Source organism: Dasypus novemcinctus, chromosome X, assembly GCF_030445035.2.
Source record: "Dasypus novemcinctus isolate mDasNov1 chromosome X, mDasNov1.1.hap2, whole genome shotgun sequence".
Lineage (NCBI taxonomy): Eukaryota > Metazoa > Chordata > Mammalia > Cingulata > Dasypodidae > Dasypus > Dasypus novemcinctus.
Window position 1 is genome coordinate 109,718,595 of NC_080704.1, and position 23,030 is coordinate 109,741,624.

The 23,030-nt window shown below is 40.2% G+C and overlaps 2 protein-coding genes across 13 annotated transcripts in view; one reads left to right on the forward strand and one right to left on the reverse strand.

Moving 5' to 3' along the window:
- Window positions 1-683: 683 nt before the first annotated feature.
- Window positions 684-11,816, reverse strand: MORF4L2 (mortality factor 4 like 2). Its single transcript, XM_004469649.4, has 4 exons — window positions 11,707-11,816; window positions 10,308-10,403; window positions 3,607-3,725; window positions 684-2,233 (listed from the first exon to the last, which is right to left on the reverse strand). The coding sequence occupies exon 4, from the start codon at window positions 2,207-2,209 to the stop codon at window positions 1,343-1,345; it is 867 nt and encodes a 288-aa protein (XP_004469706.1). The 5' UTR covers window positions 2,210-2,233; window positions 3,607-3,725; window positions 10,308-10,403; window positions 11,707-11,816; the 3' UTR covers window positions 684-1,342.
- A 421-nt stretch (window positions 11,817-12,237) lies between these two features.
- The window catches only part of PLP1 (proteolipid protein 1), a 121,076-nt gene continuing 110,283 nt past the window's right edge, over window positions 12,238-23,030 (forward strand). For 2 of the 12 annotated variants that reach the window (XM_071213012.1, XM_071213013.1), the window contains exon 1: window positions 12,238-12,514. In XM_071213012.1, the coding sequence (XP_071069113.1) occupies window positions 12,253-12,514 (262 nt within the window). In that variant the 5' untranslated portion in view covers window positions 12,238-12,252. The remainder of the gene's footprint in view (window positions 12,515-23,030) is intronic. The other 10 variants (XM_058292001.2, XM_058292006.2, XM_071213015.1 and 7 more) reach the window with 10 other exon arrangements.

The window sequence follows — 23,030 nt, forward strand, 5'->3', positions numbered from 1 at the left end:
GTTTAAGCCAACCAGTCTGTGGTACTTTGCTACAGTAACCCTGGCAAACTAAGACACCATGGAATAAATGAATAACCTCTAAAGAACTGAAAAACCATCATGAAAAAAAATCTTTGGTTTGACTGGGAAATTTCCATGTGAGATGAAATTTATAAGCACAGGCATCTAACACCATCCTCCTCCTCCACAGAACCCCTGCCCAGAATTCCAAAGTCCAAAGGATTATAAAAATAGAGGGAAAATGACATCCGTGCTAGAACTAGTGAAGGCTGCCATCCTTGGCCAAAAATCTATAGGTCTTTCTGAGAGGTGGTAGTCCAAGCTTCTTCTGATGCGAAAAAGCAAAGTTCCATAAAAGTGAAAGGGATTGTTACAGGACCCAGTAAATGTCCCACTTCACTGACCCAACTCATAGGGGCAAGGAGCATCAGAGACAAAGTTGACTCTACTACACCAGCAGCACTAGACAGCAATCCCACCCTGAGAAGCCACACTGATAGGGCGGGGAGGGGATGGGTGGGGAGAGGTGGAGATGGGAGTTGGCCTAGAAGGGCATATTCCCGGTTACCACACTCAACAGGGGAAAGGAATGCTTTCATTTGGAGTCAGAGCTCTCTGCTGTGATACTCCCTAGATCCTTCCTGAGCCTCCACAGCATTAAAGGCACGCTTCAAATTACTTGCTTTGAAATTTAGAAACAAATTTTATTTAAGATCTGAAATACAATTCCTAAAATATCAACTTTTCCAGAAAACCATGGCTACACAATAATGCATTGCCTCTATCATGTTAGAACGTGCATTAGACTCAAATACAAAAACCAGAAACAAACCACCATCCTTCAACAATATGAGCAAAGATAGAATACCTAAGGAACAACATAGATGACTCGCAGAGGATGGGCTGTTTTTACTTCAAGCACCATAAAAAAAAAAGAGCACAAATGCATGGGTTTTCGGGTATATACATTAAGTTGAACCTTTGGCACTAGGAATCAGGGCATTTTTTTTTGTCATGTAGCATTAACACATATTAGAAAATTGTGTAGTGTCAAAGGGATAGAACCACCAGCATTCAAGCAATGTTGTCAACTAGGCAATAAAATATTCTACTGGAAGTTTCTTCTTTGTCTAAATTACTGCATACACTGGTAGCGACTTTGAAATGAGAAAAGGAGCTTGCACTCCTTTTATTTTCTGTTCAAAATAAAACAGAAAAGAAATTTAAACATAAGCCCTGTCATACATTAACGATTTTGAAGAACATCAATTGTACAAGAAAGACTAGGGACAAAAGTGTTTACAGATATACCCAGATATAACAGTGAGTGGTCAGTAGACCCTCACAGAGCTTTGCGGTGATACTCAGCAGAAGCCACCTTATAATCACTGGCAGTAAAGAGAGTGGCAGAATTCTTCGCTAGGTATTTCAGGAAATCATGCAAGTAGCCCAATAATAATGCAAGGCTTTTCTCATCGAGGGGAGTATAGGCCAGCATTGCTCCAATTCTCACGAATAATCTCAGCAGGTGTGGCGCGCCATAAACCTGGGACATTGGCGCATCTGGGTGGGCCACGAGGATTTCAGCATACTGGGGCCTCTCAAATTTGTAGAGCAGCTGAGTGCCCAACATCACGTTGAAATATTCTTTGATTCCTGCCACAACTTCATTGACCGCATATTCTTTATTATCGACGTTTCCTTGAGATTTCTTGCAATTTGCATATTCTTCCAGAATGGCATCTACATTTTTCTTAGCTGGAAGTTGAAAGAGCTGCTTCTGTCTGGTAACTAAGTCCCAGTCCTCAACAAGCCATGGTTTTAATTCTTCAGGAATCTTCACTTTAACTTCCATTCTATTCTTAAATGCCTCTTCATTTTCCACAGTGGGATCTGCCCGGGCCCTTTTCTTCCGAGGTGGCTGAGGTACTTCACTGGTACTGCCACCATCACCATTTCCAGGAGTCTTCTGCTTGTTCTTTCTTGTCTTCCTCACAGATCCAGAAGCGGGATTCTCAGCAGAGCGACCCCCCCATCTGCCTGGAAGAGTTGGTTCAAGATTCTTCTGCTGAGGACCAGCTGTCTTCTTTCCTGAGGAAGCCCCTCTCATCTTACTTCTCTGCATGTTTCCTCTAGTTGGCTTTTTGAAGTTGTCTTCTTCTGCAGATTGTTGTCCACGAGGTTGAGAACCCTGCTTTCTGGAACTCATTCAACCCTGTTTTTATTCCAACAACTGTAATATACAAAGTATTTTACTTGGTTGTTTTCTATGGCAATTTTAACATACTATGCTTCAGAAAGGCCCATCAAAGCACCACACATGCTAAATATTTTGGAATAAGTGTTCCCAAAATGCTAATTTTATTAGCATTTTTCAAATCCTATTTCAGGCCATTTATAAGCCACTTTCTACTTCCTCCCTCTCCCTCTGATCCCCACTACCACCCATTCCCATTACACTCACCTCACCTAACCTCTCATCAGATCTCCCATAACTTAGTTTTTTGATGACACTCAAAAGGCAGGAATATAATATCAGAGAAAGAATGAATGAAATGGGAAAGAAACTATAGGAGGCAATAGAGTTGACACTCAAGGATATTGAACGGGAAAAATGATAAGATAAAGGAAATAAAGATTACTTCAGTTGACTAGAGGCAAAATGAGCAACAGTAAATGTTCTTGTGTAAGTCTCAGTAGGTGTTGATAAAGGCCTGAACTAGGGTGATAATGGAATCAGGAGAAACTGAAGAATACAATGAATTAATAAAAGTACTGCTCTTTTAACTGGAAGTTTGGGATCAGTAATAAAATAACAAAACACGGATGATCCACCCGTTCATGAATCCATTCACTCAGTCATCACACATTACTGCATATCTGCTGTAGGATAGGTACTATATGATTGGGGCTGGGGATTCAAATATCTAAAGAGATAATTATAAAATAACAAGGTTAGTACAAAGAGAGTTATAAGCACAAAATATTGTGGGAACACACAAGAAATGGTAAACAGCCCCATTTGCAGTGATAGCTCATTGGAGGTGATAAGTATTGGAAGGATAAGTCAAAGATGACTCCCAGGTTTTGAAGATGAGTGGCTAGGCCATTAGTATTATCACCAAATGAAATTGCATCTAGAGGAGGAGAAAATGGATTAGAGGGAAAATAAGAAATATTGGGCCTATTAAGTGTGAGGTATGCAGTTAAACATATGACTTTAAAGCTCAGGCGAGGGCTCAGAGACAGAAATGAAGATCTGAGGGTAATTATCACATAGCTGGTAGTGGAAACTATGAGAGTCAACAAAATCATTCAGGAAGAATAGAGGGAAAAAAAACCAGCCAAGTATAGAATTCTGGAAAATCTAGGGAAGAATGTTAAGGGTTGAGCAGAGAAAGGGACCACAAATGAAAGTGAAATGGTCAGAGCAGCCACAGGAGAATTAGGAGAATGTTATTTTGGAAGCCAAAGAAAAGTGAGTTTCAAGAAGGAAAAGGTTATTCTACAATCTAAAATGCAGCAGAGGCCTAATAAGATATGGATGAGAATAAAATAGTGGTGTTATTCTTATGTTGCAACAGATGAACAATTCCTTTGACTTACATAATCTTCTTCCTTCTTCCCTTTCCAAGAACTCCTAGTGGTTTCCCAGGTGGAATCTTACCAATCTTCTGGGAGATCTGGAAGGATGAGGTTGTAAACACAACCTAGAAACAAGGTATCTGCAAAGAAGATGAACTTTCATGAAATAATATAAAAAATATACATATAAATGACCATGTAATTTACAATCGTGGTATCAGAAAAAATCATGAGTTATGGTGTCAGATCTCTACTTCAGTCTGGCTCCACTATTTATCAGCTGTGAGACATTGGTCAAGAATGTAAGTTCCCTTTGCCTGTTTTCTCATCTACAGAATGTGGTTAATCCTTCCTACACTTTACAGGTTTTTGAAAGAATTTAGGTGGCCGAACAGCTAGCCAAGTACTGAAGAAATACCTACTAATCCAGCATACAAAGATGTTCACTGCAGTGCTGTCTGTAATACTAAGGAACTGTAAACACCTAAGTATCTTTCCACAGGGAAATGTTAATACAAACCATTATATTTGCACTCTATGGCAGAATGTGCAGCCATTAAAATGAATAAAGCAGATATTTATGTACTGACACGCTCAAAATATATTATTAGGTAAATAGGTAGGTGGCATAACATGTCCACTAGAAATAGAGAAATAAGGATCTGCCTCAGACAAAAGGAGTAACCTGTTCTTATGAACAGTGTGATCCAACTTCTGCAAGAGTTTTAACCAGTGGGTTTAAAAGCGTAGAATTCTAGGCAGATAAATACTAGACTGGTAAAATGAGGATCTCTGGAAAGTGAAGCAAGAAAGGGATGATTATGGATTGGCCTTAAACAAGGCTTCTCTGTTAACTATAACTTCCACTCACAGAAAAAAGCCCGTCTGGCAATCCCTAGCCCTTAGGACTACGTGGACAGGTAGCAGGGAAGCCTCAAAGCGGAAATAATATTTTACAACTAGAGTCCTAAATCAGGAAAGCCAGTTAATTGGGAAGAGAGGCCTGGGTCCTAGTACTTTCATTAAGCAAACAATATGTTACTGAAAGGGAACAGAGCACTGAGCAGGAATTAAAAAGCAAAGCTAATCCTCAGGAAGCACCAAAATCAGTGAAGATGGAGACTGACCCCGTGGGGATCAGAAAACTGGCTATCAGGGATACACAGGAACATCCTGAGAAGGATCAGATGGTACTGACAGCGGCCAGTGTCATGGCTTTATATTGTAAGCTATCATGCTTTAAAAATGTTTCCAAATTTTTAAAAAAAGGGGATCATTCTGACTGGGACAGAGGGGATATAGTATGTGAGGATGTCAGAGAATTTTGTCGAGTGTTACAAGTAAAATTCAAAGAGCCATCTTGGGGCCAATATAGCGCAAGCATGGTGACCCAGTGCAGACCAAATGGTATAAAGGAGAAGTAGCACCAGGCTGGACTAGAATTATTTTGGAAGCCACATTGGTAATCAGCAATTCCTCAGGGAGGAGGAACTTCAAGAATGATAGTAGAATCTTTACTACCAATTCCATGTATTCATGCACAATAAAACTGCAAAAAAAAGAATTTTACCTGGTTCTCATTAGAGGGTGAGATTAATCATCCTCCACATATTCTTATCACTCTTACACAGCCCCAAATTGAATGAAACTTCCATCATTATTTTATTAAAATACCTGCACCATTGGTCAAGGTTTATGTGCCCAGAATGAATACAACCAGGGAAAGCCCCTCTTAAGAACTGTCTCAGTGACCTTTAATTCCACTTGACTGTGCTTCATATTAAGCAAGCAATCACGACTGAGAATCAGAAGATATCAAATGAAGACCCGACCCAACTTTTTGATATGTCTGGCTACTAGTAATACAAGCATATGGATAGCTTTATTAAGGTCTCTGCACTTCAAACCTCCATTCCCAGAAGCTTACACTGACTCCATGAATGGGGTCAGATGTTCTGCATATATTTAGAAAAGCTGGTATAAAGTCAGCATTAAATAATGCTTTATTCTGAGTTGTTTTAAAACTGAAGCTGCCAGTTTTAATCCTGAGTTTTCAGGTGGTTATTGTTTACTCCTGGTATACCCTACCCTATTCTCATCAGGCTTCCACCCTTTTTCTCCCTCATTGTAATACCAACCAAGCCCCATCTTTCTAAATCTTTCTCCACTGCTCTGGCCTGTTTCTCTCCCATCTCCAATACCAGAAGCTAATACTAGTAATCCAGAGCTTAGTATTTATCTAAATGTTCCTTGTGTTAATTTTGCTTATTGCACTACATTAATTTCAATTTGCCATAGGTTTCATACCTATTTTGTAGCATCCACAAGGCTTAGCTCCCTGACATCTATGTACCAGTAGATAGTAACAACTACTGACTGGTGAATCCAAGTGGGGAGGTGATTCAACACATGGAGAAAATAGGGGCACAAATTTGGAATAACAATCACCAAATATTTTTGTACCCTTCTACAGAGCAGCTCCAGGTTTGGCCGGAAAATGAGAAAACACCTCGGTATGCTTTTGTTTCCCACCGTTAATTATATGTTTATCTGTGTAATGTACATTTACAGAGGTGAGGCTCATATTATGGCATCAAATCTTAGCTATTGTCTTTAAAAAAAAGTACAACTAATCACTATCCCATTTTATGAAGGTCATGTGTATCCCTTTTGAGAGCTAGATGATATTCCATCAAATGGGCGTATCTTAATTTACTAAACCACTAGCTGTCTGGAAACATCCAGTACCTCTCTGCCTCCTGCCAATTTTACCTTGTAATACTCAATTAAAATATTTTGTGTCATTTGTTTCCATTTCATATTATTCCTTTGAGATACAGTGCCAGAAGTAGATTTAGTAGGTCAAGAGGAAAAATACTTTTAAGACTCTTAACTGTATTTTGCCAAATTACTTTCCTTCAAAGCCGTACCAATTTCTGGTCCAACAAGTAGTGTGCAAAAATGACTTTTACACCTCATACCCTGACCAACACGGGATAGCCTCATTTAATAAAAAATTTGTGAAATTGGTAAGGAAAATGTATAATTTCTTTTATAGTTTGAACATTTAAAAACATGTCTATTGCCATTTATATTTGAGCTCGTCCTTTTCCCATTAACTGAATTCTTAGTGATTTCATAACTCCTTGTATTTATTAAGATTTGTCAATCTCCTTTGAAAGTATTTCCCCTAAAGACGCCTCCACCTCTCATGTTGGGGGGGGGGAGAGGGGGGGTGGGGGGGTGGGGTTGAATGGGACCTCACATATATATTTTTAATGTAATATTACAAAGTCAATAAAAAATTAAAAAATTAAAAAAAAAAAAAAAAAAAAAAAAAGAAAGTATTTCCCCTAGTATGTTCTTCTATAGTATCTGCTAAAGGATTTTTCAAAAGTTTCATATGGTCAGATATATACTTTTCTCTTCTACTGGTTTTAGATTTTAAAATTACGACCTATTTTGGGGGTTTTGTTTACATTTTAATTCCTTAACCCAACTAGAATTTTGTTAGGTATGAGCTAATAATCTGATTTTCCCCAAGCAATTTTGAGGTACCATTTATTGCATATTTTTCCCTTTATGTTAACTATATAATATCAAACTATGTAAAGATGTGGGCATTCTCCCCTCACCCCCACCCCCACCCCAATCCAAGAGGTATCCACTGAACTGGTGTGAATTCTTTCAAATCTTTTTATGTGCATATTCACACACATAAACTAAAAATACACCTTTAAAACCAAATGTGTACATTATATATAGATGTGAATCTATAGTATCATGGGTATCTTTCCATGTCAGTACATACCTACCTCATTTTTTCAAACAGCCACATTGTACATCGTATCCTATGATTTGCATGTACTATAATTTAACCAGTCTCACATTAATTTATGTTCCTAGTATCTGTTACAAATATATGGTAAGACATCTGTGTACAGATATATTAGAGATTAGGTTCACTATTTCTGGTATATTCCCAGAAGTGGAACCTATTCAGTGAAAAAATACACTTATTTGAAAGTTTAAGATAGAGCCAAATAAACCACAAAAGGAACGATTTCATTTTGTATTCCCAGAAAATGTAGCTTATTTTACTCACACCCTCAACACTGGATAAATATCTTTTTGAAAAAATTGTTTTTGCCAGTCTAAACTGTAATAAGCTATTCTTAATTTGAATTTATGTGTTACTGAACATTTTTTCAAGAGTTTATTGGATATGCATCTTTCTTCTTATGTGAATATTTTTGCCCTTCTCTACTGTTGTCTTCTTACTGATTTCTGTTACACATTAACCTTTTTTTATATATTGGAAATATTTCTTCCCAACTGTTATTTTTAAGTGCTTATGGTATCTTACTATGTAAGAATTTACATACATACATACACACACACACACACGCACACACACAGTTTTTTTAACAGACAAATCTTTCAGTCTTTTCCTTTGTGACCTTTGGTTTTTGTGTCATGCTTAGGGAAAATGTCCCCAAATTTAAACTAATATCATAAGAACCATTTCCTGTATTATTTCTTGTAATTTTTATGTTTTTTTAAGCATTTAAATTTAAATCCATCTGGAATTTATCTTAGCAAATCATAATGTTTTTTCCAAATACATAACGAACTTTTACTAATATTATTGGAGTCCAACCTTTCCTCACTGATTTGAAATGTTGTAACATTTTATATTCCCAGAGTTATATGGATCTCCTATATCCCCAGTGATTTTTGATTATTAAATTCTTAAAGATATCACTGTTTCTGGTCTTCTGTCAGTGATGCCTGATTATTCTCATACCAGTATCACATGGGTTTCACTGTCATAGCTTAAAAACATAAATGTTTACCTAGAATAATATTTGTAAATGTGTACCAAGAGATGTTTGATGCAGTATTATTTGAAGTAGCAAAACACTGGAATCAAGCTAAATGGCTATCAATAGTGATTTGGCAAAATATATAAAATGTAGTTTATCCATAATATGGAATATCATGCTATTTAAAGGAATACCACTGTGAAATGAATCAAATAGAACTCTATGAATGGACATGAAGACATCCAAGACGAACTGAATAAAAATTGCATGCTGCAAAATAGTATCTAGAGTGTGATACCATAGTTGTGTAAAAAAAAAACACAAAACAATATTTTATATATATACATATACATTTTTTAAACAGGTACATAATTTAGAGACCTAGAAGGAGATAGAGCAAACTGATAATAGTGGTTACCTCTGGCTAGAATAAGAGGATTGGGAGTGGTGAGAAAAGGAAACCTAAGTCTACTCTGTAATGGTTAAGCTTTTTATAAGGAGAATGTATTCACATATCAATTATGTGATTAAAAACTAATTAAAGTTCACAATGCTTTTCTGACTTTTCTTTGAGATTTGAGGCCACCTTGGCAGTTGCCTTCTTGGAGCTCCCACTGGCCCCGACAGTGCACCCCCCACCCTTTAGCCCTTAAGCACTTTCTAAATGGCTTCCTATAAAGGGATTTTCTGCCTACTCATCTACATCTCTTCAACCAGTTCAGTGCCCTTTTCTGAAACCTAACTTTAGGAATGGAGAAAAATAAGGAAAATAAAGTGATTCCATGAGAAAATGAAGCTGTCAAAAGACTCAAAAACTTTCCTTCATGACCTCATGTTTGTGATGGGTCATTCAGGAATGCAGGCTCCAAATGCTAACATCTTTGTGTATGCGTGTGTCACAGTGAGTGTAACATCTCATTTGTTGGAATAAACCTTTAAATGTGCACACACACACCATGTCAATTACAATTATATCAATTCTCTTATCTGGATCTTGGAACATCTCCTTCATGTTTAAACAGTTTGTTGTTTTTGAGACTGAGGACAAAGGGGGAATGATATAAAAAAGCTGTTAGTGGACTGAATATGGTGATTTGCTATTCTCCACTTATGTTAGAATTATAGCTCCTGGAAATTCCCTCACAAATAAATATGACCAATACAATTAAAACCTTTCTAGATTGTTAGGACAAGCCAGAAGTTATAATTTCAGAATTCAGTTCTAGTGGTAACTGCTGCTTCTGAAAAATCAGGAGAGAAACCAACAGTATTAATTATTTCACAATTCCAGAGAGTTATCAACTACTTTTGGAAGTATGTTTAAGAGTGTGTGTGTGTAAAACAGGATATATCAGGACTAATAGAGCTGTAAACATTATTATGCCAGGCACTGTCCTGGTCCTTAATGTTTAATCTTCACAACAGTTCTAATGAGGTAGGTAATGCCATTACCTCTATTTTACATATGAGGAAACTTAGGTAAAGAGTGAGTAAACCATCTTGCCCAGGAACACAGTAAGTGGAAGAGCCAAGATTTAAATTCAGGAAGTCAGTATCTGCTCTTAACCACTAAACTATGCTGAATATGGGATGCCCCAAAATAAGAAAAATATGACAAATATATGGGTTTGCAGAACTAACTACAGGGCATCATTTATAGTTTTTTTGTTTTTAAATCAAGGGATGTAAAACTACAGCCTTCTGTTGTTTAGGCCTCTATAGCCACTTTCTATACTGGAAGCACCGATGGACTTAGCTCCATCCTTTCCTCCTTAGAATTCAGAGTGCTTTCCCAGATAGGAACTTATTAAGCTTCAAAATATTCCTGGACAGTTAGGAAGGCTATGTGGTATTATTTTGTTTGCAAACTGAGGCCAGGAGAATGGAAGCACTTACCAAGATTCAGCAATCAGGAATCAAGGATGGTTCTGCAATCTGGATCAGATAGCCTGATCCTTACTGTACAGTGAACTTTGCTTTTCAGATGGTGACCTAGAAGGTCAAACAAGGGAACAGGAAAGGATACAAAACAAAAAGATATGAGATGATGGAGTTCTTCTCCATCAATCAATGAGTTTTATCACACAAAGGACACCAAAGAGGTAGATGATATACAAATGTTTCTTTTTTCTCCCTTATGGTCACAATCTCAAATTTTCCTTGAGTATTTTTATCCTATTTTTTGACAAAGTAATTCTTTTTAACAAGGAAAGTTTCAAATGGATACAAATTTAGAGAGAACAGTATTACAAACTCACAAGATTCCATCCTCCAGCTTCAAAAATTATCAAATGAAGGCCATCTTGTTTCATCTATAACCCCACCCACCAGCCCCCCCCATTTTTTTAAGCTCATGTAACAGCTGATTTTTAATATACTAAATTAGATGGAATATAAAGAATCCCAAATGCTCATCACTCAGCCTAAACAAATATTTAGAGCCAATTCTGCTTCATCTCTACCCCTCTCCACTTCGTCCTTCCACTGAGATTATTTTGAAGCAAATCCTAGTTACCAACGTCTTTTGAATCAATCCTAGACACATTATTTAATCCGTAATTACTTTAGTGTATAGCTCCGTAGATAAAGACAATTTAAAAACATAACCACAATCCCACTATAACGCCTAAAAAATTGACATCAATTCCTTTAAAAACTATCATATATCGAATCTGTGTTCGATTTTTCCCGATATATTTTTCCTGACATATCTATTAGTGTTGGTGTGTTCGAATCAGGATCCAAACAAGGCCTACACATCGCGTGTGGTTGATTCCCAGCTCCCTCTTGTTCGGTCTCTTTTTAAATTTTCAATATGGAAAATCCTAATCCCCACTATTGTGGAGCAAATTCAGGTAGCATATTATTTTAATGGTAAGGATCGATTTGTTTCGTATCTCTCAATTTCTTCTTGGGAAGAAGTTGATGGGCAGGGAAGGCACTATAATGAGCAAATCTGCATAATTTATACTATATTTTCTCATTCTGTTAAATGGGGATTTATATCCATAATATTAGCTAATATCCTTAGAAGACAGGCTTCGTATTAAGTTCCTTATATGCACTATTATACTTAACTCTCAGTACACATCCCCGAGGTAGATACGATTATCATCATTTTACAAAGATGGAAACCGAGACACAGAAAGAACAGAATCCTTGCCTAAGCTGGGCGTTGGCGAGCAGGGATTTAAATCCAGCTCTGCCCGATCGTAAAGCCACTAGCTATTCTGGTCTCTATATATGAAGATAAAGGAAAATAATCAACCCTTCTTCCCCACCCCCACCCCGAAACCTGAAACGAGAATCCAGCTCTTCCCATCAACCGACGTGCGATCACCGCCTTTCCTCCAACCGCCATACTAAAGCCAGGTTTCTCTGGCAACTGATATCCATAGGCAGACACGTCACCCTGGAGGCGGGCTTACGTCCTTCAGCCAATCACATTCGTCTTGCCTAAGTTTTAGAATGTTCTATAACCAAACGATTGGACAATTACCACCACGTAAGCAATGACACTTAGCCGCAGTAAAGGGGGGTGCTAGCAACCGCTTCTTCACGGTTAAGGCCTGAAGCAAACCAATCATCTTTCTGGTTTAGTGCGGGCTACGGCCAATCACGTCTGCCCTCTTAGGTTCTTAGCCCACCTTCCAAAAGCGCGACAGCCGTTGGGTCATAAGTCTACAGGACAGGGTGTTCACGTGGCCTATTTTCACGACCCAGAGCTCCCCTCATCAGAAGGTTTGTTTTTTTTTTCTTCTGCAGGGAGGGATTATGAGCTCCCCCCCACAGACACACTCACACTGGGAAAGGAAGTGTCTACGTGGCCTGCGGAAACGGGATGGGCGGAAATGAGCTAAGGCTCCCGCGGGTGGCCAAGCGGGAGGTCAAGTCTGGGGCCACACCCCCGAACCTCTTGCGCAACTATGTATGCAAAAAAAAAAAAAAAAAGCGGGTTGGGATTTTTGATGTGCGTGCGAATGAGGATTGTGGGTGTGCGCGGACCGACGCGCGTGGCTTTGGCGGCCGGGTGTGCGCGCGCGCATGCGCTCATGGCGTTAGCGGTGGAGGTGGAGGTGCGCGCGCCCGTGGCATTGGGGTCGGTATGTGTCCTTGACCGCGCGCGTGTGTGTGTGTGTGAGTGTGTGTGGAAGCACGCTCGCCTAGTCCTGAATGAGCGATGTGTGTCTATGTGCGTGTTTCTTATGTAGGTGAGCTGCTTTCTTACACTGTTAAATTTAGATAATAGGCGTTTGGGTGATTATAGTGGTCGTTCTCTACTTTGGTATATGTTTGAAAATTATTCTAATGAAAAAAATAATTAAGCAGACGATAACAAAAAAAGGGCCTTTTTATATAGAAGTATTTCAGTGTGCCCCATCGATTCAGTTTTAGACCCTAACAATACACTTTCTTCACGTTTTTCTCGGTACAAAATCCTATTCTAAACCACAGCTCTCCCATGGTTAAAATCCAAACCCTCATTGGTACAGAGTTTTTGTTTGGGGAGATGGAAAGTTTTTGGTAATGGATGGTGGTGATGGTGAGTGTGATTAGCACCACTGAATCATATATTTGAATGTGATTAAAAGGGAAATTTCAGGTTATATATATATGTTACTGAAAAAAAAAAAAAAAGCCAAGCCCTTCCATTCCCAAATTGAAACTCTAAGGGGTAGCTTCTTTCATTTTCTCAGTATTTATTTCCGGTTGTCCCTGCCCGGTCTGGAAAGTTCCGTGCCATTCTCTTGGCACAAGTATAATTTTATGTTGGGAATATCCCCATACAATAGCCTCCCCCTCCACTAGGGATTTCGGATTTCTGTGGGGGTTGAGGCTCTCTTACCCTTCTGTCCTGACTCCAAGAACAGTGACCCTCAGGCAAGTACACGGTCAGTTAACTTTCCAGAAAGTTCTCTAGGTGAGATTTATACCTTTAGAGGCTGCCACTAGATGCCGCCAAATCCCAGCAAAGGATTGGCTGTTGGAGCCCTGAAATTATGGGGTTTTACCCCCCCCCTTTTGATTTGCCGAACTCACCAAATCATCTGTAGTGATGATATCTTTCGTTTCTAGGGAAATATGAAGTCATCCTTTGTGTGGCCCAAGATCCAAATGCTTTTGCTTGATTCTTTCCTGTTGTACCTTTTAAAAAAATGTCCCCTCTCCATCCCTCCCTCTTATTTCTTCCTTTCTTCTTTCGTCAAAGAATTGATGAATGACCCCAGGTACTGGTGTTGATGAAGAACCTATCCCCTTCTCTTCACCTTCTTTTCATTATAATCACAACTCCCCCCCAAAAAATGGAAAATACAGATGGCTGTTTAGTCAGTAAAGACAGATAACTCTGAGGTAAAAAACTTGGACTCTGGCATTGAAAACTGATGTTCCTCTTGAAGTTTTTTTCCAAAGAGGCTTGTTTGTACCCTATTTTCTGTAGCGGTGCTGCTAAAATCTATTATATCTTTGGGATTAGAGATCTAGTTTTGAAAACTGTTCCACCACTTACTAACCATGTGACACTGGACAAATGATTTATGCTCTGTGGTCCTCAGGTTTTGCACGCCTCCTATATTTTAGATGTCGTGTTCATATGGATAGTTTCATTTATGCCTCATAAAATCTTTGTTAGGCAAGTTACTACAAAATCAAACAATAAAAGTCATGCATCTTCAGTTATCAATCATATAAACATACATACATATGTATGAATACATGTGTTTGGGGGGGGTTACAGCAATGGTTCTCAAAGGGTGTTTCCTGGACTAGCAATGTCAGCATCTCCTGAGAAGTTGTTAGAAATTCAAATTCACAGGCTCTACCTCATACCTACTGAATGAGAAATTCTTGTAATGGGGTTTGGCAATCTGTGTTATAGCAAGCGATTCTGGTGCTCACTGAAGTTGGGGAACCACTGCTTTAGAGGGCAGAAATGCAGTGCTTGTTTTTTTGTATACACCACTAGAGGGTGCTACAGAATGTGAAGCAAAATAATAAATGATGTATATATTTTCTTGGTGCACCCTGCATATTGCCAACCCCATTTTACAGATTAGGAACTAATGTGTAGAGATGTCAAAATTATTTTCCCAAGTGCACACAAGTATGGGAACCAGGATTTGTATAGCCTTTAACAATACACTGTTGTTTGACTGTAATAGCTTGGCTTTCTGGGCCTCAAAACACATTACAGATACGAAGATCCCTGCTTTGACTAATGTTAACTAAAGTGTCAAGAAGAGGGTATGAAGGTAAACCAAGTAAATGGAAATATCTTGATGATTTTCATACCCTCCCTCATCTCCATTCTATAATAGGAAGTCACATAAAAGCTCATGAGTGTTTCCCTTCCTGCTTTTATATTTCCCAAATACTCACTATACCCTTCAGTTATCTTTTTTAGTTTATGTCTGTGTCTCTTCTGTGAATGAGGTTAGAATCAGGGTGGTGAGGAAACAATGAATTGTTGAAAGTCTGCTATGAGGCCATTCGCTGTATGTAGCTCTATAACCATTGATCCCAACAGTAGGCCTGTAAATTAGGTGACCGTTAATCATCATGCTACAAATGATGTAAGTAAATTCTGGAGACTAAGTATTTTTAGGTCATACAACTTGTAAATAGTGAAGCCTAGATAATCCCAGGTATATCTGACCCTGCTACTCCACTAAACTTTCTACTCCAGGGTTTTGAATCTAGTTTTGATACTTACTATTTAAGCGACTTTCAACACGTTCTTGAATTTTTCTGAGCCTCAGTTTCACCATATATTAAATGAAAACAAATATTCCTGCTTATAATCTTGGAGCCAGAGTAGCCAATTTTATTCCATTTTCATTTTCATTTAAATAGTGGCTATTTAAATAAAAATAAAAATGGAATAAAATTTTAAACTCAGTTCAATTGCACTAGCCACATTTCAAGGGCTTTATTGCTACTTATGTCTGGCTGCTGGCTACAGTATTAGAATAGATACAAAACATTCATATCATCACAGGAAGTTCTATTGGATATCACTGAGTTAGAGAATATAAGGTGTGTAAAAGGGCCTAGCATGACACATGTCTCAAGACAGGCACCCAAGAAAAGTGATTTCTTCTGCTCTTTCCTTTCAGAGTCAGTGCTTGGGGTGTTCTGTTTTATTGATGGGGTCAGAAGAGGGGAATAACTTACCTATGGTTCGGTGATGGGATGTGCCTGACATTGCAACCCACCTCTTCTGATTCTGATCCAATATTCTGTCTAGCAGACCTACACTTATGCTTTACTCATTGAGATTTCAAGGCCAAGGGTGTGAATAACATGAATAAACTTTGGAGTCAGGATGATAGCAGAAAAAGGCTTGGGACCTGAATGCCTCTTAAGTGCCAGACAGCAATGTGCTGAGCTCTTTACCTCTGTTATCTTCCTGAATCCTCACTGAAGCCCAGAGAAGTTAAATACTCACGCAAAGTTGCTCAGCTAATAAACGGCAGAGCAAGTATTCAGACTTCTCTGTCTAACTCCAAAACCCATATGTTTCCCATTAGGCCATGCTACCCTCTCAAATGTGAATGCTGTCCTGCCTCCTCCACTTACTGGTGGGATAAAGCTTCCGCAGATTTTTGACTCTTAGCAGGTCCTCTTCTGAATTTACAGCTGAATCTGTTCCAACTGGAAGGGAAAAGAGCATTGGTTAATGTTTGTATGGCTCCAAGGCCCAAGGCCAGACAGTGGCTATGGTCTCAGCCTTCACAGGACACCCAATAGCTCCAAGAACCCTGTGTGTATCTTCAGGGCCACCATTAGCTCATACAATACCTTTGGGCTAATTAGAAACATGTGCCACCTAGTGACAAATTTCAGAAGGGTGTCCACTCCAGTGGAACAATTACAAGAATACTTCTCTCTCTCTGAGATTTTACAACTTCCGTTAGGGCCTCAAAGGATGAATTTCAGCCCCCACCTGTGCCCTCTCAGTTGGGTACCTTTGCTCAGTGTGCAACCTACCCAACAGTGTCTGCTGGCATTGCTTGTCTTGCCTAGTGGCTAAGAGAGCCTTCCTAGATTTGGAAGTGAAGGGTCAGTGTGTTCTCAGAGGCTTGGGAGGGACACCCCCATGGTTTCTGGGAAGGAAAGGAAATTGGTCCACCCCAAGTATAATTTGATATTCCTTTCATTTGGTTTTGACTAATTTATTGGATGATTTTAAAAAGAGTATTCACTTACCTTACATCCTAAAAGCAAAACCTAATATTAAAGGTGAAGTAAAATGGTATTTCGTTAATAAAGATATTTTTGTTTATCTGATTAGACCTGCCTCATTCCAAGGATTTCATAAAACCAATTCAGAAAATTAGCCTGGATTTATCTAGTTTGCTAGCCTATGACAGACAGAGCAGAAGATGAGGATAGTCATGGGAAAGTGTAATCATTTTAGAGGTTTTTATGCTCTTCTAGCTCCTCTCTCCTTCTGTAAATGAAACCCCCCTGACTACATGCTTTTGGCAGAAAGAGTTTACTTCAAAAGACAGAAAACGCTAAAATCGCTACCTAAAGCTAATCAATGTAGCTCTTGGGATGCCAGACCTGCTCTTAATCCCTTGGTTTCCCCTTATCCTGGGTCAATTAAGCAGGAAATTTACCTGAATTTGTGGTGTTTAGAACCACAAGCTTCATTTGAAATAATCTCGTAAAGTCATCCATGTTGCACATCAACCAGCAAAGATGAGGATTGATTCCCACCAGTGTGTGCTGGCTCCCATAATGTGCACATTGGTGCAAGAGAATGCCTGGAACCATTTTTTTCCAGAGATATATTTGCTTATGCTTATAACCTTCACCTAGAGTCCCCACTGCACTGGGAATGATAAAATCTATGCCTTTTGAAAATATCAGCTGTCATATTATTAAAAGAATAAATGGGTAATACTTAAAGTGCTGCCTCCAATTTGTTGAAGCTTAATGATGGGTACAGGGGGGTTCATTATACTATTCTTTCTACCTCTGTGCATTTTTGTAACTTGGTGTTTTCGAAGGTTTCCAAAATAAAATCTTTTTTTTTAAGTGCTTCATCCATCCTAGGGAAGAGAACACACACGGATTTCTCTTTAGAGGAATACCTCTCTACCAGTGGGTGGGTAGAACACACACCTCTCTAGTAGAGACATAAAAATCTGGGGAGGCAGGTATTGTAGATTGAAAAAGTCTTTTCACCAGAAATTTCGGTAAGGACACCTAGAAGAAGAATCTCCTTCCTTCTGCAGTACCCTCCACCAGACCACTTAAAGAAGCATGTCTGCAGTATGGCACTATTATTGAAAATAGTGCATGTATCCCTTGGGTGTTTCGGAAGAAGGGGGAGGGTGAAAATCATGGAAACGGGCCTCAGCTAATTGGTGAAAACTGTGTTAGCCAACAGACAGAGAAACTCAGGCAAAACGAGTCTTGGGGAGTACAGTTCAAGACAGAACTAGAGCACAGAAGGGCTTCATTCTCATACCAGATGAGTGCTGGAGAGGGCAAAACTGTTAAGGAAGGAGGATAGCAGGGAGCAGAACATGTGGGAAAGAGACCCTCACTCAGGACCTCAAAGGATATTCTTTGAAGGCCCCAGACCCCATCTGATTTGCAGGTTTTAAAACAGTAAGCAAACTGCCTGAAGGCAAAGACTTTACACACACTCACACTCCCCTCCAGGGACCTGGAAGCTGACTGCTCAGCTTGGAAAGGCAGATTCCTTAAGGTGCGCAGTGAAAACTGTGTGGGTTTGTTCTGTTGTTGATGTTTTTGCTGAGCAACTGAGCAGATGAGGACTTTTGTACACTGCTAGGAGTGAAAGGACATGGTTGGGGAGGTGGGGCACTGCTTGGGGACCTTGGAGGTTATTCTCTTTCAAGATCTTGAAGTTGAGGTAAAATGATTAGAAACTGGGGACAGAGAATAGAGCAAAGGCAGTTCCTCAAAGGTACAATGCTGAGATTCACCCAGCAGCTCCCAGGCCTGAGTTGTGGGTGGGACGTCAGTGAGACCCAGGCGGGTGCAGCCAACTTTCAATAGAGCTGGTCTGTGAAACTTGGCTGTGAGGACAGAGGAAGATTGATGTTCACTCCAGAGTGGGGCTGTCAGCTGTGCTCACCGCTTCACCATGGTCCCAGCTGTAAACAAAAGTCCTGGCCCTTCATGGCACTGCAGAACAGTCCAGGCTGGCGTAAGTCTCTGAGGACAGCTAGACCATTTTCTAATACTGGCTAACGACCAGAAGACAGAAGAGACAATAGAAGGTGGGCGGGGGCAGAATTGGAAGGGGGTGAGAAGCAGGGATCAGTGAGAAGGAGCTGCGAATTTCACATCTAAGGTCTTTGGCCACAAGTAGCAAAAATCTTTTGAGGAAAGCAGACCCCTTTCCTTGTCAACTTCACAGATGATAGCAAATCACTAAAGGAAACCTGCATGGGCACTAGTGCCTCATTTATCCATTCAGTGAGTACCTTTTACGTGTCCATCACAGGGCTAGAGACCCTGGGTGAACCAGAGTAATAGAAGACAGCTCAGAAATTGAAGGAGTTTTGGGGATATGTTTAAGCAAAGTAACAGTACTAACTAGTATTACATGTTTAAATGTGATGTGACAAATATGCAGTAGGAGTTCAGAGGCAAGAGAAGCTGTATCTGGCCTTGATGAGAAAAGGTAAGATTGGAGGGGGTTTAGAAAGATAGGCACAGTTTGGCTGGGAGGAAAAGGCAGCAGGCATTCCAAGATGGGGCCAAATTTTTAACAAAAATGTAGAAATGGGAATGAGCAAGGCCTGCCTTGGCTAAAACAAAAGGTTAGTGTGCCACCCCTTCACTCACCCTCCAGGCCGTGGATAACAAAGCCTTCAAGTTTCACTTCAAATGCCACTTCCTCAGGGAGGCCTTCTTGATCTGTAGGACCAGATTAAGGACCTTTGCTTTACGTCCTCCTAGCATTCACTACTTTCCCCTTTCTAAACCACGACCAGTTTCACCTGATGGTCTACCCTTCTCTCTCTGCAGTTTGTTCACATTGCAATCAGAATGAGCTTTGTAAAATGCAAATCTGTTACATCACTTCCTACTTTAAAACTCTCTTGCCTCTAACCCCTTCCTTCTCCTTTGCTTCCCTTTATGTCCTTCCTGCTTCCCTCCCTCTTATTCTCCCTTCAGGTTGCATCTTAAATGTCTCTGTGTCAGGGAAACCTTCCATGATATCCCCTCCTCCAACTTCTACCACAACTAGGTCAAGTCCCCTGTTATATACATCCAAATTTTCTCCATTTTACTGTTCCCCAATAACTTGGATTGTAGCTTGTCTCCACTGAAAGAATATAAGCTCTCTGAGGGCAAGGGCTATATCTCTTCTTCACTGTGTAGCCTCTGTTCCTAGTATAGTGCTTGGTATATCATGGTAAGTACTCCACAAAAATTGGTTGAATGAATCTAGGGAAGATGAGGCAATATTGGCAAATGAAAGCCAGCCTGAAGAGATTGGCTTTACACTTATGGGCCAAGGGAAACTTTGAAAAGTTTTCAATTATGAGAGGAAGAAATCATGAGAGAATGCTGACTCCTGGAAAACAACAACAACAACAAACATAATCAGAGAACTCCAGCCTCAGGACACCCCAAACCCTAGCCTCCAAATTATCTTGAAGACTCATGTTCACTCCCTCCCTGCTCCCCGGCCCCCGAACAGTATACAAACACAAGAGACTTACTCATTGCTCCTTCACACCAGAGAGATTTGACAGTAGAGCCAAATGCACTTACTTCCACACATGCAGTTTTTCATTCAGCTGAAATTTATTGTATACCTCCATTGTCCCAAGCACTGTGCTCTTAGCTATAGTTGAAGGAGACCTCCCTATCTTCATGGAGCTCTTAAATGGGTAAGGCCCTCACACTGGTCATTCACCTGATAGCCTCAAATTTCTGGTGAAGGACTTTGCCTTACCTATGCTTAATGCAGAAGACTTTTCATGGCAGTAGAACCTGCAGAAGGCCTCATTCTCAGGGATAAGTCTTCTATAAAGCTGGGGAATTAGTGGGACTCAGTGAATGGATGCTCTTACCAATCCACACTGGACTTTTACTTTTCTGCAGTGAGGCTAAATGGCAGGGTAGAGAATGTCTGAAAGGGTGTTCAGGTAGCCATTCTTTAACTTTATTAGGCTGGGCCTAATAAGGCAAACAGAGTAGAGAAGGGTGAAGGAACTCAAGGAATGATAGGGAAAGGAACTGGTTTTCCCAATAAAAACAGGCATTTTCCTCCTTCCTTTTGGGGCCTGAAACAAGAATGTAACTTGAAGGAAACTTCCAAAGACAGACAGCACCCACCCTCACCCAGGGGTAACCACCAATGCCAGGAGCTGGTTTCTTAAATTCAGCTCTGAGGTGGTTAGGGAGGTAGCAAATGGGGCTGTCAGAGGGGCAGTGTCCCTTCCCCCCAATTCTCAACTTATGGAAGGGTAAAAGGAAGAAAGGAATATTGTTTTTGTAACTGCAGTCCTAACTAGGTGTTTCTTGATTGAAGGATAACACCAGACATAGTATTAGTGACACTTGGAAGACATTCATCATTAGTTTGGACCCCCTCTCTCCCTTTGAGTCTTTTACCTTGAACTTGAGTATACCTCCAGGATCTTAGGGAGAGAGACTACAAAAGTAGAAGATAGCCTCGAATGAGATTAATTTCCATGACTTATTGTTCTTCTCTTTGTTAGGTGGTCTTCAGTGAAGAGGGAACGTAAAGCTAGATTTCAAAATCCACAGTGAGATGGGACAGGGAGGGTTAACCTCAAAATCAGTGGATTGTATTTCTTAGAAGGATGACAATATATAAACCAGAAACGACATTGTCTTCTTCCTTGAGAGACCAACCTGAAACTTAGGCCAATTAGATGGTGAAAATAGGTTATGTTTCTATTAGGAAAAGGCTAAAAGAAGTATAAATGTAAGGGATTCACAAATTCACATAGAAATCCTGGAGTCGGAAATCCCGAATTTCTAATTTGGAGCTTGGCATGACCATTTTACACCTGTAATATTATCTTAACTGTTGCCAAGATTCATACTATCCCATTCCTATGGGGACTGGGGATATCTAATATGGATGGGTATCAGCCAAAAGGCAAACATGGCCGAGGTTGAGGACCGAATGGTCAGCACAGGAATGGTTGCTTCAGCGGCAGATTACCTTTGCCCTTGAATCCGTTGTAGTCTCCACGTTGGAGCAGTCCTAGAAGTGAGCTTTTGGGGCTAATAAGTGATGACCCACTCTAGTCCCTCACTTTCTATTCTATTCTTTCTTTTCACAGCTTCAACTAAGTTGGGAAAGAAAATGGGGTTACACCTTGGGCCTATGCATTGCCCACTCAGGCCCTTGGTGTTCCCATGTTATCTGAGGGGTAGAGGAGACTAACTGATCAGGGAAGGCCCTTTGGCTCTATTATGCCAGGTTCTAGAATTATAAGAAATTGTGAACCGTTAACTCAGTTGCCTTATGGGTAATCCCATGAGCCATTACTTTTCTTAAAGAGTTACTTGTTTGTCCCTCTGTGTAGGAATGGTGGTGAGAGTTAAATAGAGTCAAGAGAGCCAATGTGTCACCCAGTGATCCCAAACAATTTTGCCCTTCTGATGATAAGGACTGTTTTTATAACAATGAAGCTCATTACCTGAAGTAGTTAGGAATTAGCATTAAATTGAGGATCAATAAAACTGAGATTAGTCAGTAATGTATGTTGGGGTATGTGTGTGTGTGTGTGTGTGTGTGTGTGTGTGTGGACAACTATTCAGAACTTCTGCAGGCTGATAATTTGAAGAGAGGCTTACAGTCAGAAAGAAGCCCAATTTTTGATTCTCTGTCATGGTTGCCTATTAATTCTAAAAAACCCAGGTATTCCTACAATATTATCCAAATAATACAGTTTTAACACCCCTTGACTGTACCTGTTAAATAGCCTATCTCTGAAAGTTGTAGATAATGCAGCTCTGTTTTTCAAATATTTCAAAGCAGCAGTAAACTCTCTACTCCCCTCCCCACCCCACCCCACCCCTGCCCCTGCCACTACCCCAAACAAAATTTTTTTTAAAGATTTTTTCTTTCTTTCAACCCCCCCCACCCCTGGTTGTCTGTTCTCTGTGTCTGTTTGCTGCGTCTTCTTCTTTTGTCTGCTTCTGTTGTTGTCAGTGGCACGGGAATCTGTGTTTCTTTTTGCTGCGTCATCTTGTTGTGTCATCTTGTTGTGTCATTTCTTCATGTGGGCGGTGCCATTCCTGGGCAGGCTGCACTTTCTTTGGCGCTGGGCTCCCCTACGGGGGGGACACCCCTGCGTGGCAGGGCACTCCTTGCGCGCATCAGCACTGCGCATGGGCCAGCTCCACACGGGTCAAGGAGGCCCGGGGTTTGAACCATGGAACCTCCCATGTGGTAGACGGACTCCCTAACCACTGGACCAAGTCCGCTTCCCACAAAATCTTATGTTGAAGCTGAATATATAAGCTGAAAGTGGCATTTCTCTGATTGAAATGTGTGTGTGTGTGTGGTGGCTACCTGTTCTTCCTTCCCATGAAATCTTAGATGTGGAAGCTGGCTTTGAAAATCCCTTGCCCAGTAAA